Consider the following 17,406-nt stretch of genomic DNA (forward strand, 5'->3'; position numbering starts at 1 on the left):
CAGCTCCCTGCCTTTCCCACAAGCTGTCCTGAGTTGATCAGGGACCTCCCAACCCTTGTTACACACAAACCCTCTCTGCCTGCTGACTGATGAACCTAATTCCTGCCAGGGAAAGCCAATGGCTTGGTTTAGAAGGAGACAAACAGCCGGAAAGGGGCGGGGGCAAGTTTAATATTAACTAGCAGCAGGATCAGTGTGGAACAGCTCACTAGCAGGGATGGGGGGGATGGGAGTGCTCCAGCTCCCAACTCCCTCCCTCCCTGCTGCTGCTGCTGCCAGCCAGGTAATCATTAGCCACAGCAAAGGCCAAGGTGCTGAGCAGCGTCCACAGACACACCCCTGCACTAGAGCAGACTAGACCAGCGTTTGCTCAGGACACCAGGCAATGACTGGCTCTCCAGCTGCCTAGAGAGGGAGAAAGGGGTTGCTTCTGGAAAGAGCCCAGGTTACCCAGGTGCTCTGACCCTGCACGTCTAACCCACCACTCAGAGCTTTCTTTCCTGCAAGGCCCTGCATTCCTGATGTGTCAGCTCCCCGACTCCCATTCGCAGTGCCATAGCTTCCACGCCCCGCTACAGGGTCAAAGAGCCCAAAGCTGAGTGGAGGTAAAACAGAGAGCCTGAGGCAGCTGGGGGCGGTTACTGGTTTGGAGCGAGTGGGAGCCAGACAGATAAGCAAGGAAGGCCCTACAATACCTGCAGCCACCCCAGTTCAGCAACACTGGTTTTATTTTGAGCAGCTAGCTAAGAGTAGCGCATACTGAGCCCAGTGAAGGCTCCGGATCCCCAGCCAGGCTGCCCATCACAGCCTGGGAGGGAACAACTGGGCAGGGCCTCGGGCTCTCCTGGAGGGGTTCCCACTGGCCTGACACACTCGCTTGGCAAGCAGTGCAGTAGCAAAGCCCTCTTCTCCATGCTCAGCCCCTCTCAGAGAGGGTGCCAAGCGACCAGGGTAGGGAACAGCCTGTAACATATGTAAAAACAGCACACTAGGCAGGGGCATAGGAAAAGAACAGGGGAGAAGAAAGGCCAGCCCAGGAAGGAATGGGTGGCTGGCCAGCACGTCCAGGCCTGGTCGGCGGAGTCAGAGCTGTGGTCCCATTGTGAGGAGGGTATATGGCTGGTGGGAAAGGCCCAGGGTGCACTCACACGAGTGCATGTGCTCTCGGACCCAGCTTCACTTGGTATGTTATTGGCTGAGGACCTCTTGGGACGGTCAGATCAACCTTTGCTCGGTGGCTAGGTAGCTGGGGAGAGTGACCTGCTCATGGCCTGGGAGCTGAGAGGCTACCAGCATGAACGGCTACACTGCAAGCTAGACCCAGCACAGCTGTGAGGAGCAGGAGGCTTACTGTGGTTCCCCGTCCATCCCATGCTCTCAGGCAGGCTGTTAGAGAACACACCGCATCTGACAAAATGGTAACAGGTAAGACTGCCTCTCCATTTAAGTGTCACTGCTGTACACAATGTCTCGCTGGGCACTAAGTCTGGCATTAAGAGAGGGGGAGGATTTATTGTTTCTACTTCACACCTTGGTAAAGAGCCTCTAGAGCCATTCCTCTGCCAGGCAGGCTTACTGACATGAACACATATGCCACGCTGCATGTTGTCGCGTCTCGTGAAGTAGAGATCTGTCCCTTGAGGTCGCAGAGCCACGCTACCCCCACACCCACCCCGGAGAAATCTCTGTGCTCGGAATTCTTGCCACAGCAAGCCTGAAAGGACTGGAACTCCCCAAACCATGCTGCTCTAGGATTAGAAATCCATTGGACTATTGTCTGCATCTCTCTCTGCCTCTCCACCCCCACAGGGGAATAATGAGCCTGGGTGTTAATGGCCTTAGTTACAATTCCATGTGGGCTCCTGGTTATTGTGAACAGAGCACTCCTTCTCCTACAGGACTGTTGTTTCTATGGTAAACACATTCAGTGAGCGAAGCCAAAACAGCGAACCAGCTAGGCGTTAACTCAACAGCCCCCAGAAAAAGCAACCCCCCAGGACACAACTGCCACCCATCAGTGCCAGAGTTGTGGCTGAAGCAGGACTTGCTGGGAGTCCCATAAGTGTGCAAGAGCAGTACAGGACCTCCCATACCATGTGGGCTGTGATGATATAGTATGGATCTGTTAAGATCAGGGGCTGGGACTGCCTGCCTAACGTCTGGGATTAAGTTAGATCAGGGGTTCTCAACCTGGGAGTCGGGACCCCTCGGGGGTCGCGAGGATATTACATGGGGGGGGGGGGGGGGTCGTGAGCTGTCAGCCTCCACCCCGAACCCTGCTTTGCCTCCTGCATTTATAATGGTGTTAAATATGTAAAAAAAGTGTTTTAAATTTATAAGGGCGGCCGCACTCAGAGGCTTGCTGTGTGAAAGGGGTCACCAGTACAAAATTCTGAGAACCACTGAGTTAGATCTTCATGTCTGTTTGCAGTTTCCTGCAGTTCGGCTGCAGGTTGCACAGAACTGCCAGTAAGCAGCTTCCTGTACTGAGCAGCAAAGCTCTGCACGTCAACCCGAGCAAGTGACTGGGCTCAGAATCTCCCTCCCACTAAATGACACTTCATGAAGAACGTTGCACCCCGCAGACTGTGGGTCTCTGGCCCAGTATAAAAGGGCTCTCTCGGATTTCAGCTACTATGACACCAGGAAACAGTGAAAAAGGAGGAAATGAAAGCCATCAAGGAGCCATGTGAGGAAAGAGGAGAGTCTCAGGCCTGGTCTACACTAACCCCCAAATTCGAACTAAGGTACGCAACTTCAGCTACGTGAATAACGTAGCTGAAGTCGACATACCTTAGTTCGAACTTACCGCGGTTCAGACGCGGTCCACACGCGGCAGGCAGGCTCCCCGTCGACTCCGCGGTACTCCTCTCGCCGAGCTGGAGTACCGCAGTCGACGGCGAGCGCTTCCGGGATCGATTTATCGCGTCCAGACCAGACGCGATAAATCGAACCCGGAACTTCGATTGCCAGCCGTCGAACTACCGCAGTAGTGTAGACCTGGCCTCAATAAGGCAACAGTAAAAGCTGGAAAGGAGCCCTTTCTGAGGATACAGGAGCCCTGCACGTGGGAGTTGTGCTCAGAGCCAACCAACATCCCATAAGACCGAAGGCCCAGTGGGCAAGGAAGTGACTGTGAATCATACCTAGAGTCGCAAAACTCAACAGGACCCATAATGACTATTTCTAGCAGGAAGTGCTGCCCAGGATGGATGAACCTCAGCAGGGCATGGGCTGGCTGCATCCACCTGCAAAGCCAGGGAAGGGACACGGTACTCTGAGGAGAGGTGGGAAGTCTTGCTAAGTACGTTGCCACAGCCTCAGACTCCACCGAACGGGTCTGTATGTTCTGGGACCATCCATGTGCAGCCTCATTGCAGAGGGAAGAAAGAGTCCCTTGCTTTCACTTACGGAACCTGTGACTTGCCTTGTGCTAAAGTTACAGTCAGTGATTTTTTTCTGCTTTAAAATTGACTTATTTTATTGCCGTTACTTTCTCTCCCTTTGAACTTTGGGGTTAATTCATTAATTTCCCCTGACTGCATCCAGCATGCACCTCTGGCACTGACCACTCGGTATGTTTGGAGGACAGGGGCTGAGGCATGATGCTGAGAAATGCCATGTGACTTTCTAAAAAAAAATCACTGTACCCGCTCCATGGTTTCCCGTTCCCTTCTGAAGTCAGCTGCAGGAAGAGTCACCACAGTAAAGACCTTAAAGTTTAAAATAACAGGCACCCCTGGCTTGGGTGACAATAACTCCTTCATGGATATTTATGGCCTTGTCAAAATCTTGGCCTTTGTGCCCATGGAAAGCAAAGCTGACAGGAAGAGACAAACATGAGAGGGCTCCTTTCAGAATCGCAGCACAGAACAGCACCTGGAGGTGGCTTTAGGTAACCTCCACAGGCTTTGCACCGAGCTTGCATCTCTGTGCACAGGTGCTTAGAAGACAGAAGTAACTTGCCTCACCATGATTTTATCTTTGAACTGTTTGTTTGGGGTGAGGAGGAGAAGAATTCCTGGCATTAAGAAGATACACAAGTTGTTGAGATTTGGGCAAGTGACTAAGGGCTGGTCTACACTGGGGGGGAAAGAGGAGAAAATCGATCTAAGATATGCAACTTCAGCTACGAGAATAGCGTAGCTGAACTCGACGTATCTTAGATCGACTTACCTTGCGTCCTCACGGCGCGGGATCAATGGCCACGGCTCCCCCGTCGACTCCGCTTCCGCCTCTCGCCCTGGTGGAGTTCCGGAGTCGACGGGGAGCGCGTTCGGGGACCGATTTATCGCGTCTCTAGACGATTACTACTCGCCGATCCAGCAGGTAGTGAAGACGTACCCTAAGTGTCAATACTAATCCAGAATTTCTGTGTCCAAGCTCTGGCACTCATCAGCATGAAAAAGGGTGCATTCACTTACCACAGCCCCGGGCAAGCACCCCAAGCCTCTCCTGCAATCACACGGGGCTTGGAGGGGATAACTTTGCAGATCCTGGATCTCTGCTGATAAGGGTAAGTTTCTGCCAGCTCCTTCCTATGGGTCTGCATTGCCAGGCTCTGAACAGGGACAGTTCATATCCACTGCTTTCTAAATGCTTGTGTCTTGCGTCCATGCCCATTGCAATCACGGATTCACATCTGCTCCTTGGTTTACCGTTCCCTTTTCTTTGTGCATAAGCAGGGACCACTGTTGCTACCAGTGCCATTCTGACTGGGTTCTCCTTCTCTAGGGTTGTTCTTAGGGTCCCAATTCTTTTGAGCTCTCAGTCTATCATCTGTAATGCTGACCCATGATTTTGTTGAACATATTCTTTTGCATTTCCTTATTGCCATCCCTAGGAGGAGGCATTGGGATACTCACTACACCGGCCTATCCAGGTGAGCAGCTTACTACTCTTAGCTTTGATTTGTTGCCTTCTAACTGCTCTCAAAGGATGGCCTCCCCGCACCTCCCATGAGTTAAAGAGATCCTAACTGCCTCAGAAAGCCAGGCCTTCCTCTTCTGGTTTTAGTTATAGGCAGGATCCCACACCCCCGAATATGTACTGTCCTCTCTGCCGAGGCTGGGCTGAAAGCAGCAAAGCACAGGCAGATTCTGGTCCGGAGGAAGTACGTGGGTCACGGAGCCACTCAGAATCTGCCTGTCCTGCCTCAGCAGTCATGGGCTCTGCTCACCTCTTCGATACCGAACATTTTTCTAGAGAGATCATTGCTTTTCTCCAAGCCGACAACAGACCATTCTAATGGTCTTTAATGCATGTGTGCACCTGGGGCCAACATATCACGACACTTGACACGTAACAGACAGTACATGAAGGCCATGGGCTACAAACCCCCAACAACATATAGCCTTGTGACCAGCCGCTTATTTTAAAATCTCACTCTGCCCTTTCCTACATGTAAGAAATGCTCAGCCCACACCTGCTTGTTCCTTTGCCAAATCTCACTTTGCAAACTGAACCTGAAATACAGGAGCACAAAGTGCTTCCTGAAACATCACCACATGCCATACTCCTTGGGCTGCACAAAACGCTCCTCTCCGGGGAGAGCCTCTGCACCTCCCTTCACAGATGGGCTTTGTGGCAGAAGAAGGGATCACATGACCATTTCCCCCAAAACACCTGCTTTGGAAATGAGAGAGAAGAAATAGAAGGAAAGGCAACAAAAATGATCAATGGCCTGGAAAGCCTTCCATATGAAGAGAAAAGGAATAAAGAGGTCAGAGAGGACAAAAACTAAGAGGGGGTGTGATAGAAATGTATAGAAGAACAGCAAAGAGAAGGGAGATTGGGTGCTCCTATTACTCTCATAATACAAGAATAAGGGCACAAAGAAATCAAAGGGAACCGTTTAAAACTGACAAGAAAATCCGTATTTTAAAGCCACAACACATGGAATATGGAACTAACTGCGACAAAATATCATGGCGGCCAAAAGCTCAGTAGGATTCAACAAAGCATTAGCCATTTGTATGGCTAGTGAGGACATTCAGTTACAAGTTTCCTGGGTCTGTTGGTGCCCAGACAGGATGGCCCATGGTTCTGACATAGTGCAGCTGTCCTTATTCCTTCCAGTGGGTCAGTAGATAACTAACAGCTGCCTTGCCCAGCAATACGCAAAGTAAGGTGTCAGAACCCAACTGTTCCCTTTTTTCAGGGACACTTCTGATTAATTGCCTTGCCAAATAGCTGCCACTCAGCCTGGCACAGGCAGCACCACTTGGCTGCTAACACCTTTGTGAGGGGATTAAAGGCAAATCTGTTAATTTTAAAAACGATGTTTAATTAGCATCTTTTAAAGAGAGACTCCTACCACCTGCTCAAGCTTCGCAGGGATCCAGCCCCTGAACACAAACCTCCAGCCCCTTTTGGACTTTTCAGAACCAACTGCTTTCAAATTGAAAACTGATGAATACATTAAGAGCTGTCCCCCTGTGGCAGTAGCCTGGAGAGAAACAAGCTAGCCCAGCATGCTCAGGGACAGCTTATTCCGTGGGCTATAGCAGCTACCAGGTTAGCACATTACTAAGTAGGGATGAGAGCCACATACTTAGCAGGATCAGCTCTTCCTCTTCTGTGCCCAATCTCCTGGGCAGTCGGCAAGCTTCGCCTCTCCACAGGATCTCATGGGAGTCCACTGCTGGCTTCTCCTCAGCATCACCGTGGCACTATATTTACTGTTCCCATCACAGAAACAAAACATCTGCACCTCCACTCAGTCTCTCCGACAAACTCTGCTTCCAGTAAACAGAGAAAGAACCAACAGTATCGACTCCCAAGCAGCACACAGATTCCAGGTTTCACCAAGCAGCGCCAGCTGTGGCATCAGAAAGTACCTCTTCACTGCTGACACAGCCACTAAAGCACCTGCTTCAGAGACAGGAATAGCCCCAGTGCCCCCCAGAAATGGCAGCTCTGCATACATCCCCAGAAGAGCCCTCTAAGGAACTACAACAACTATTCAACGTGTTTGTAAAGCCCATTACCTCCCCACCCTCTTTCAAAGCCATGTTGAGCATCAGCAAGGGGCACTAGGAACAGCCTTCAGGGGTTAGAAGAGCTCATGTCACTTAACCATCCCCTCACCCTGCACCCATCACCCCTACACCCAGGAGAAAGGCAGTAGGCTAAACCCAAAGAGCTCAGAAATTACACTATTGCAGGATACCCAAAGGTTTCTGCCAGGTTCCAAGACATGCCCAATAGAGAGTGGGATACAGTGCTCACTTCAGGACACGCTGAAATCTATCTGTGCCTTGTCTCCACTAGGATTTTACGGCAAGATAGCTATCGCAAGTTAGATGGCTTTTTTTTTTTAAAAAACAGGGAGATCACTTGTTTTGGCGGCGAAGATATAGTGTAAATTGGAAGAGTTAAAGCCTAGCGCAGCCCAGGCTACAATACAACCAGCTAAAGCACCTTCAAATGTCACTTACTGGCATGATTTTTTTTAATGACATTTATGTACCTGCACAATCATTCCAGACACAGTTATACTACCAACATATGATTCTACTGGCAGCTTATTTTGTTTGGGGAACCAGTAGAAGCTATACTGGCAAAAGCACTCTTGCGGGTACAAACTGCATTTTATTAAGAGCATCTATGCTCTGCTACAAAAATGAACTATCATCAAACGCTGGACTTTAGAACTTGCCTACACTTGAAAGTTCATTCAGATCAAGGTAGGGTGTGAGTTTAAAGTGCAACAGCTATTCCTGAATTCCAGAAGTGTCCACATATGGAGTTGAGTGGGCTTTATTCCGGTTTAACTTAATCCTGTGGATTAAGCTAATCTATCAGACAATGGCAGAAAAAGATCCAATGATGGGAAGAAGTTAAACAAAAATCAGAACAGAAATAAAATGTACATTTTTCACATAGAGGAAAACTAACTATTGGATCAATTTACCTTGGGACAGGGTGTATTCTCCATCAATAGAAGTTTTTAATCAAACCTGGACGTCTTTCTAAAAGATACGGCCCAACTCAACCAGCAGATGTGGGTTTGATGCAGAAACCATTGGGTGAAATGTTATGGCCTGTGTTACCCAGAAATCAGACTAGACCATCACCAGGGCCCTTAAACCCCACAGATCTGTGCTGGCCAGTCAGTGTCCAGAAGGGATGCTTGGGGGACATCCAGCCCAGCAGGCAAAGGGCTGCTAGCGACTGTCAGTTCACTGGCAATCAGCTCATTCCTACAGCCACAGCCCAACCGTGCCAGGCCGGCTGGGCAGGTGTGGGGACAAGAGAGCCCAGCCCGTGGCGGGAGAGGGCGGTTACAGGTCAGGCAGGTGGGCTCTGAGGCGCAGCCCCCTGGAATGGGCGGGGGGGGGCTGAGCCCCCCCAGGGGGGCGGGGGAGGGTGAGCGGGGGCCGGTGCCCAGGCCGAGCCCCCCGGGGTGTGGGGGAGGTACGGGGGGAGTAAGAGGGGGCGGGGCCGGGGCCCAGGCCGAGCCCCCCGGGGTGGGGGGGAGGTACGGGGGGAGTAAGAGGGGGCGGGGCCGGGGCCCAGGCCGAGCCCCCCGGGGGGAAGGGGCCTGGGAGGGGGAAGGGCCGAAGTGAGGGGGGCTGGGAGGGGCCCAGGCCGAGCTTCCCAAGGTGAGGGGGGCTGAGCGGGGGGGAGCCCCGCGGGGGGAGGGGCCCGGCCGGCCCCAGCTCACCTAGCAGACCGGATCCCAGGCGGCCCCTCGCCCCATGGCAGCGCGCGCCGGAGCAGCCCGGCTCGCGAGTCCCGGCCCCGCACACAAAGCCGCACGGGCGGGAGGCTGGGGCGGCGGCTCCGCCCCCAGACCAGCCTCGCTCCAATCAGCATCCGCTCACTTCCTCAGCCCCGCCCCCGGCCTATCACCGACATTGTCCTTTACATACGACGCCCCGCCCATACCGCGGGCGGTGCGAGGCGTCTCGCCGGCCTGGTCGCTCCCCTCCCCCCGCAGCGCGCCGGGCGGATCCTCCACGCGCCGACCCCGCCCCCCGGGCCGGCGGCGGTTGGTGAGGCGGTTCCAGCGCCGCCATGCAGGCCCGGCCCCGCCCCCCCGGGACCTCGGGCCGATGCCGGGGCCCCCTCCGGAGCCCGCAGGGACCCAGGGGCTGCCCAGCTCCCGCCGAGCGGCTCCCCACAGGCCGGCCCGCGGGCGTTACCGAGCGCCCGGCTGCTGTGCACAGGCGGGAGAAGGACGGTGGTTATGGAGCCGGTCGTTCACACGCGGACTGGCACCACAGTCACTATTTCGGTGCAAGAGGCAACGCTGCACCACGCGCTGCTGTCCACACCTGATGGGGCCGGGCCCGCCGGGCGTTCCTTCCCCGGGGCTAAGGACCAGACCCAGCGACGGGGGCGTTTTCGCACGCAGGGCTTTCGGGGGGCAAGCAGCAGCCCCCCAGGCTGGCCCTGCCTGGGAGTGGTCAAGTGAGGGGGGATCCGAGTGACTCAGACGTCACCTCAGGGAGTAAAAACTCCCCATCTGAGCTGGAGTGGAAGCTTGTCGCGGGCGAGGGTGCGGCGAGTCCAGTAACACAACCGGCGGAAGAAGCAGGAAAGTTTGGTTCCAGCATGATGGGGACTTGCTAATCTTTCCACTGGAGGAAAGGGACTTTCCGCTGCTTACAGACACAGTCCTGGGCCCTTCGTGCAAGATGCACCATTTCCTTTTAAGGAGCTGCCTTGTATCTGGGCCAAATTCATCCCGAGTGTAATTCAACTTCAGCAAAGTTACACAAAGGATGAACTACTCAAAGCTGTGTTGTTGCTGATTGGGGAACAGGGCCATCTTGGGAATAAAACTACAAAGCCAGAGTGAGCAGCCTTGACAGTGGAGCTGCGGAGATGACCAGTCTGCAGGAAGGTGATAAGAAACCCCACGGTGAGTGGGTACAGTTAGTGAAAGTCACTTTAGGTGTTAGTTAAATATAGAGTTGTCTAGTGACTTGGAGCAAAACTAAGTTATTAAATGAGAAATGACACAGGAATGTCTGTTTTGCGTAGAACCTTCCCCTCCACACTGAACAGGCTGCTGCCCCTGGAAGAAGAGTTTACAGCTGGGAATGAGACAAACTCCGACTAGTGAAGCTTTAGCTAGACAGCGTGCTAAAAAGGGCAGTGTGGACGTTGCTGCTTGGCCTGCAGCTTGGCTCTCAAGCCTAAGCAGTCGGATGAGATTGCAGTTTGGGCTCCCAATGTCCATGCTGCTATTTTTAGCACACTAGCTTCAGCCCCAATACCCTGAGTCTGTCTAACTAGGGTGGATGGGTCGCTCCCAGCTGCAATGTAGACATACTCAGCATGGCCTGCTGGGACTCTGTGAGAGTGATTCAGAATTTCTCCTCTGGCTCCAATTTCAGCCCTAGTCTACTCCATGGCCCCTTGCTTCACCTGGCGGGGGCTGCTCCAATAGATTTTCTGAACACATGAAGTCCTGCTAATTTGCAGGGACTCTGGATTACCCTGGGCAGGATGAGGGCTCCCAGATGTAACAAGTTATTAAACACCAGTATTTCAGGCCAGTGAGCCATGCTGACCTGGAGAGAAGACACTGCCAAGGGCTAATCTACTTGCTCTATTAAACACCTAACCACTTCCCCAGGACTCCACTGTGCCAGATATAACAAGGGATAGTAAAGCAGTTGAGTCTCTTTCCCACGTTTCCACAAATTTGGAAGTTCCCTGCACACTGTAAATAGTCTGTGAACCTGCTACCAATCTTAAGGCTGAGGGAATCAGGAACGATACATGAAGCGAGTGTCCTTGTCCTCTGAGGCTACCTTCAGTAGAGGCTAGCCCAACATCTGCAGTATAATCTAAGCTGGCACCCGATGACTGCTGAATCCCCGTGGGCAGTATAGGTAGGAGGGCTCATCGTTCTAGGCCATCCACCCTGATTCGGAGTTGGGCTTACAGGCAGTTTTGGAGGAGTGGCCGGTCTTGATGTGAGGGATTTGCACCAGGATCTGACACCTCAAAGCGACAACTTGGGAGTGGATGGCACACCAAGAGGGGCAGGGGCGGCAGGTGCGCTGAGAAGGGTGGGGGACAGGCGGGTGGGGGCGGTGGGCATGCCAAAAGGGGGCAGGAGTGGGGAGTGCACCGAGAGGAGTGGAGGCGCTGAGGGGGGCAGGAGCAATAAAAGCACCACTCTCATCCATCAGTGGTGGACATTCTCCAGTTGCACTCAGGATGGAGACTGGTTCTCCACCTCTGACTAGAGGATGATAGGGGACTGCAAACCCAAACGACCTTATGACCTCAGCTGAACCATATCATCAGCCAGATGTGATGGCAAGAAAACCAGCATGTCAGGGACACGGTGTGTCCTGGTCTCTATACACAGGCTAGGCCTGACCTCTAGAACATGGAGAAACATAAACTTCACAGACTACTTGAGAGCCAGGAACGTCTGCAGAAGTCACCACTAGGCGTAGCTGCCAGTGCTTCCAATTCCATATATGGACAAAAAAGGAGGGGCTGCTGGAATATCTTTGCAAGGAGGAACATATGTTTCCTGCTAGAGGTGGGCCAATGACACAACGCTGGGCAGAATCCATCGAGTGGGGAGCAATTTCAGCTGAAGAGTCTTTAGACTTAGCCAGGGCGACATAGCCACATTGAAAAGCCAAAGACTAAGGATCACCTTGGAGCTGGGGCCCCTGATTTGATTGGCTGGGGCTAGTGTATAAGGGAGGGGGCCCCACAGCCAGGCCTTAAAGCGGGCGTCAGCACTCTCAGCAATTTCCTACCTTCAGGTCTGTACTGAGCGATGATGGTCACTGTCTGCCCTGCCCGTTTCAGAGCTGCTGCCGCCTGCTCGTGAGTTGCATTCCGTAGATTTGCACCATTTACCTGACCAAACACAAATGAGGGAATCTGATTAGTTATTGACAGGGCAGCTGAGAGCCACAATGCCTTGAACTGTCCTCAGCTCACCAGCTGAGACCTGCTTCTCTCCCTCTCAAGTCTGCTCCATACACTCTGCTCAGAAGCCCCTTTCCAGAAATAATCCACTTAGCTAACATCCCCCTGAGATACTAAGCAAGCAATCCAACTGTTGATCAGTGACCAAGTTCCTTCTCTGACCCCTCTGCAACACCACTAGAAACCCCCCATTTATATCTTCACCCCAGACTCCAGTCCTAGCCAGCGATACACCTGCACTGCTCTCTCTCTCTCTCTGCAAGTTGCAGTTTGGCTACCACAAGTAGATTGCTGGTTGAGAATAGTGCAGAGGGAAGATGGCTTCACTCACCCCCTATACAGCCCGGGGAAGGTGCTCACTTCCCCCATTCGGGGTTCTATATCCACACAGTGCTGAGAACACACTGCTACTGCCCCTGTTTGCACCTTAGGACTCCTCACTCTTTGAGGGAAGGAGTCGTCCTGCGAATGCACCCATTTTCCCCTGGACTGCCTGCTGGTGAACTGAAAGAAACCTGTGAGGGAGCTGACAGCTCTGAAGGTAAAGGTGACAGTTGTCAGCGTTGACATTCCTCTGTCTGTGCCAGCGAGATGTTCTGGATTGATTGAAACTGCAGCGATTGAAACTCAGTTGGTGGTCACCTCTACAAATTCTGGGTTAACTTGCAGTGACTGCTACACCCCCAGCAATGGACTGAAATATTTCTGTGTGTGGATGCAAAATGCATTTCAGTTGGCTGAGGGGGAGGGACAGTTTCTCCCATGGAGGTCAGGACAATATCTACAACCTACCAGTAACAAATTCACATGCATTAGAGAGAAAGGGGTTTTCCCATCACTAAGGCCTTATCTACAGGGAAAAGATTTACTGGTTATACTGATCTAGTTATACAGTCCTCCTGTGTGGGCACGTACTCCAGTATAAGAGTGGCTTTCTTAAACCCCTTCCCAAGCATCATAAGCTATATGTAAAAAGTTACTCTTATACCTGTATAGTGTGTCCACATGGGGAGGGTGGAGTATACCAGTATAACTAGACCAGTTTGAATTCACACCATAGCACATACCGGAAACACTGTCCTGTGTAGACAAGGACTAGCACTCCAAACTACAGGCTGAGTAAGAGCAACAGCCGATAGGAACGATACACACCCATTTCAGCAGCCAAACAGGAAACCATTACAAATAACACACACACACACACACACACACACACACACACACACACACACACACACACACACACACACACACACACACACACACACACACACACACACACACACACACACACACACCCCTCCCTCCCTCCCTCCCAAACGGCTCTAGATACAATCACAGAGTCTCTCGGACCACACTAGTGTCCTTCTTCACCCAGATGATTGAGAGCCCCCGCCCCACCCCATGCGCTGTCCAGGAGGAGACATCAGGGCATTCCTCCCCAGACAGTGCCCTCCCACTAGCTCGCTCAGGGCCAAACTCTCAGCTGCATCCGGGGATCTTTTCAGCTCAAAGTCCAGCTCCCAACTGAACCCCATTCGAGTAAATGCCTCGGAATCTGGCATGCCTGGGTTTCAGGGGACTGATGTCTTCCCTAGCAACGCAGAACTCCAGCAGCTAGGGCTAGTGGAGGCAGGGGCTATGCAAGCTTCCTACTCACTGGTCTGCCAAGGCACCTCCAGCTAGTCCCATCCTGGACTTCTAGCCACACCTCCGCAGTCCCGACCTGCGATTTCAGCCCAGGCCAGTTACGCCAAGTACTGTTGTTTTATGATGGGAACAAAGGCATCTTGGAGATTTCATTCCAAACTCCCTTGAGACCCGCTCTGTATTCGAACCGAGGTCTCTAGAAGCGTAGACATGGTCCCATGGGTGAGCTGAATACACACCTAGGTTCCCAGGGGCTTAGACTCCGGTTGCTGGCCCATGTCACCGCACCTGCACTAGCTAGATGGAAGCGCGCGTGGGTATGCCTCCCTGCTCTACGATCACATCTTCGCTTGCTGTGGAGACACACCCGGAGAGAATCATTCCCCTCCCAAGCATTGTGGCAATCTGCGTTTCTGCCCCAGGGCTCAGCTGTAATTCCTAGCCTCAGCCTCTCCCTCCCTGGGCTGGCAAAAGCTTGGACAGTGGTGCTAGGAACAGCAGGGTCAGGCTGAGGATGGGGAATTTGAACCTTGCTCTGCAGCGTTCGCTGCTGCTCAGTTTGGGGAGTCACATCTGTGGGTCGGTCCCTGTGAGGTAAGGGCATAAATTGGTGGGGATCTTCAAAACCCCAGGGAAAGGAGGAAAATCCAGCCCCCCAGATCTGCTCTGGCCTCATCTGCATGGAATCAATACACTCAATACACTCACCCCAGTGGCAGGGGCCAAACTGAGAGATGGAATGTACCTGCCAGGCCAGGCCAGGCCAAGCTCAGAATCCCCCTAAAGAATCTCTCTGGTGTGTGGCTGAAAGGATGGTTTCTAGGCAGCATCCACACACAGCTACCCTGAGCACACAGTGCTACTGCCCCCATCTGCACCTTGGGGCTCCTCACTCTTTGAGGGAGGGAATCTGGGTTTTGTTGGCCAAACTGCCCAGTTTTCATACTGCAAAGCTCCCCATGCACACTGAGAGCTGAGGAATGAAAACACACGTGTCTGTGACTGGGAACTCCAGCAGGACTGCATACATTGCTGTCCAGACTCAGCCGCTGGGGCTCAATCGTGGGGCCTGGTATCCAGGCCTCGCTCTCCCAGCTTTGCCTGGGCAGCCTCATTTTGCTGTGGAAAGGGTCAGAATCAGATAGATTTGTGTCTGCACTGCTGAGAATTATAACTAGGGATGCAAAACACAAGGAGATCAAATGAACTGCTAGAGGCCAGGGACAGGCGCTCTGTAAATGCCCGAGGTAGGGGAGACAGGCAGATGGAAGAGGCAGACTGCTAGACATAATGCAGCTATAACAGCGAGAGCAGCTCCCGGCACACGAGCCCTGCAGCTGGTCAAGGCCCCTCTCGGCAGCAGTGACAGGACTCACCGACAAGATGCGGTCTCCTCTCCGCAGCTCCCCACTGAGGTCGGCAGGGCCACCAGCCAAGATGAAGGAGACGAAGATCCCCTCTCCATCCTCTCCCCCAACGATGTTGAAGCCCAGTCCAGTGGAGCCTTTGTGCAGGATGATTTTCCGGGGCTCTCTATGTGAACAGACATCAGACATTTAGAGAAAGGAGGGCACAACTGCCAACAAAGTCAACTGCAGTGCCCTGGGATCTGGTGCTTCCAGCTGTGCAGAAAGAAGGAAAGCCACTGAGCACAGCAGGGCGAGAGCTTCCTGATACACCTGGAATCCGGCAGGGCTGAAGTCTCCCCTGCACCCAAGCTCAGCCTCTTGCGACTCATCAGCCAGCAATGAGGAGGCTGGCAAATCACAGAGCAGGTGCTGGGAGTTGCACCATCCAACAGGCTGGAGCCTAGGGCTCCCGTCAGTCACAGGGTCTGGGCCAAGGGCTGGAGGCGTTTGGAGCTCAGCAGCCGGCTGAACAGGCCTCTGTACACACAGGAAAGGAGCTGAGGAAGGGAAGGGAAGGACTGACTCTTGGGACTACAATGGGGCTCCAGAAAAGCTGCAGCCTGGGCAACACGCCACCAGGCTAAGGCTGCCTGGCAGTGAGCTGGGCGGCAGTTTTATGCCAGCCCGACTTTCACCCTGAGAATAACCAAAGAGCACTGACTGGCCAAACCCACTCCTTGTCAACGGAATGGATTTTACAAAATCATTTCCATCGCGAGTCACTCTGGAACATCTTGAAGTGCTACTGAATGCTAACACAAATCATTAACTTTCTCAAGGCTTTATATCAAGGTGCAGGTCGCCCAGGTGAAATAAATACAGATGTGAGTCAATGGTTTAACACAGACACTGGTGTCAAGCATGGATGTGTTCTGTCATCTCTCCTGTTTGGCTTTGCCATTGACTTCCTTAAGGACAAATCCAACACAGGTAATGCATGGCTCAGCAGCAATACACTAGAAGATCTAGATTTTGTTGATGACATAGTCCTTCTAAGGGATAGTTCAACTAGACTGTCCAGCATCACAAAACAGATGGGATTAATAGTTAATTATGAAAAAAACAAATCGAACAAGAACCCCAGCAATTACCAACTCAAGCATTTCTTTGGAAGGCAAAGGAAGAAAGAAGTGAGTCAATTCACGTACCTTGGCATTAACATGCAAGCTAATGGGAACATCCAGAAAGCAATAATGTCACAAATTGGCAAGGCAGCAGCTGCATTTACCACAAGGATTCTCAAACTCTTTCTGCTGGGACCCCCTTTGAAAATATTTCAGGCTCTGATGACCCCCTCCCTCCATACCATGCCACCATTACTTCTGCGCTGCTGCTGGCGACAGCGCTGCCTTCAAAGCTGGTCGCCTGGCCAACAGCCGCCGCCCTCTGGCCGCCCAGCTCTGAAGGCAGCACAGAAGTAAGGGTGGCAATACCGTGACCCCCCTACAAAAGGCTTGTGACCCCCTTTTGGGTCAAGACCCCCAGTTTGAGCAATGCTGATTTACTAGCTTAAACAAGATTTGGTCATTGAAAATCTAATCTATACAAATTACAAATCTTGAGCCCAAATGTTATTTCTGTCTTAACATACGGATGTGAAAGCTGGAAATTCACCAAAGGTACAGGGAGACAGACATTTAAGTGCCTTAGAAGCAAATGCCTCAGGAAAATACTAAGCATTAAGTGGAACAAATTTATACCAAAACGCTGAGATCCATCAGAGAGTTTAACAACACTTTATCTCTAAAGTTACCCAGGAAGATGATGGAAATACCCAGGACCAGGGCCGGCTTTAGGCCAATTCCACCAATTCCCCCGAATGGGGCCCCGCGCCTAAGAGGGCCCCGCGCCCAGTGGCAGGGCCGCCGGGGTGGGGGCAAGTGGCCGAGAATCCCTTCCCTGGCTAGAGGCTCCTTTTTAATTTTTACTCACCCGGCGGCGCTCCGGGTCTTCGGCAGCACTTCGGCGGCGGGTCCTTCAGTGCCGCCGAAGACCCGGAGCGAGTGAAGGACCCGCCGCCGAAGACTAGGCGCGCCGCCCGGTGAGTACAAGCCCCACGTGGTTTTTTACGTGTTTTTTTTTTTTAGTCATCCCTGCCGGGGCCCCCTCAAAACTGTTCGAATCGGGCCCCGCACTTCCTAAAGCCGGCCCTGCCCAGGACATGTGCTAAGAATGAAGCCAGAGCATCTGCTCTGGAGGAACAGGTTAAAGTGGCAGTAATCCCTGTGCAGGACACTACTCAGAGAAGTAAAACATATGGGATTTAACCACCCTGAGGCCATGCAAAGAGCAGCCAGGCCAGACAGGGAGAGTGGAACCCTGTTCATGCCCTAAGTCAAGTTTGGTTGGGCAGGAAGGGTTCAGATTCTGATTCAGGGGACTGACCAGGCCCCTCTGCGCACAGAGGAAAAGAGCTGGGACAGGGAAGGAC

At 52.7% G+C, this 17,406-nt stretch overlaps 1 protein-coding gene across 5 annotated transcripts in view; it reads right to left on the minus strand.

Annotated features, from left to right (window-relative positions):
• Positions 1 to 17,406, minus strand: part of DLG3 (discs large MAGUK scaffold protein 3) — a 177,215-nt gene that overhangs the window by 35,150 nt on the left and 124,659 nt on the right. For all 5 annotated transcript variants that reach the window (XM_065411040.1, XM_065411044.1, XM_065411043.1 and 2 more), the window contains 2 exons: positions 14,943 to 15,099; positions 11,742 to 11,844 (listed from right to left, as the gene is read on the minus strand). In XM_065411040.1, the coding sequence (XP_065267112.1) occupies positions 11,742 to 11,844; positions 14,943 to 15,099 (260 nt within the window). The remainder of the gene's footprint in view (positions 1 to 11,741; positions 11,845 to 14,942; positions 15,100 to 17,406) is intronic.

This window comes from Emys orbicularis, chromosome 9, assembly GCF_028017835.1.
Source record: "Emys orbicularis isolate rEmyOrb1 chromosome 9, rEmyOrb1.hap1, whole genome shotgun sequence".
Classification (NCBI taxonomy): domain Eukaryota; kingdom Metazoa; phylum Chordata; order Testudines; family Emydidae; genus Emys; species Emys orbicularis.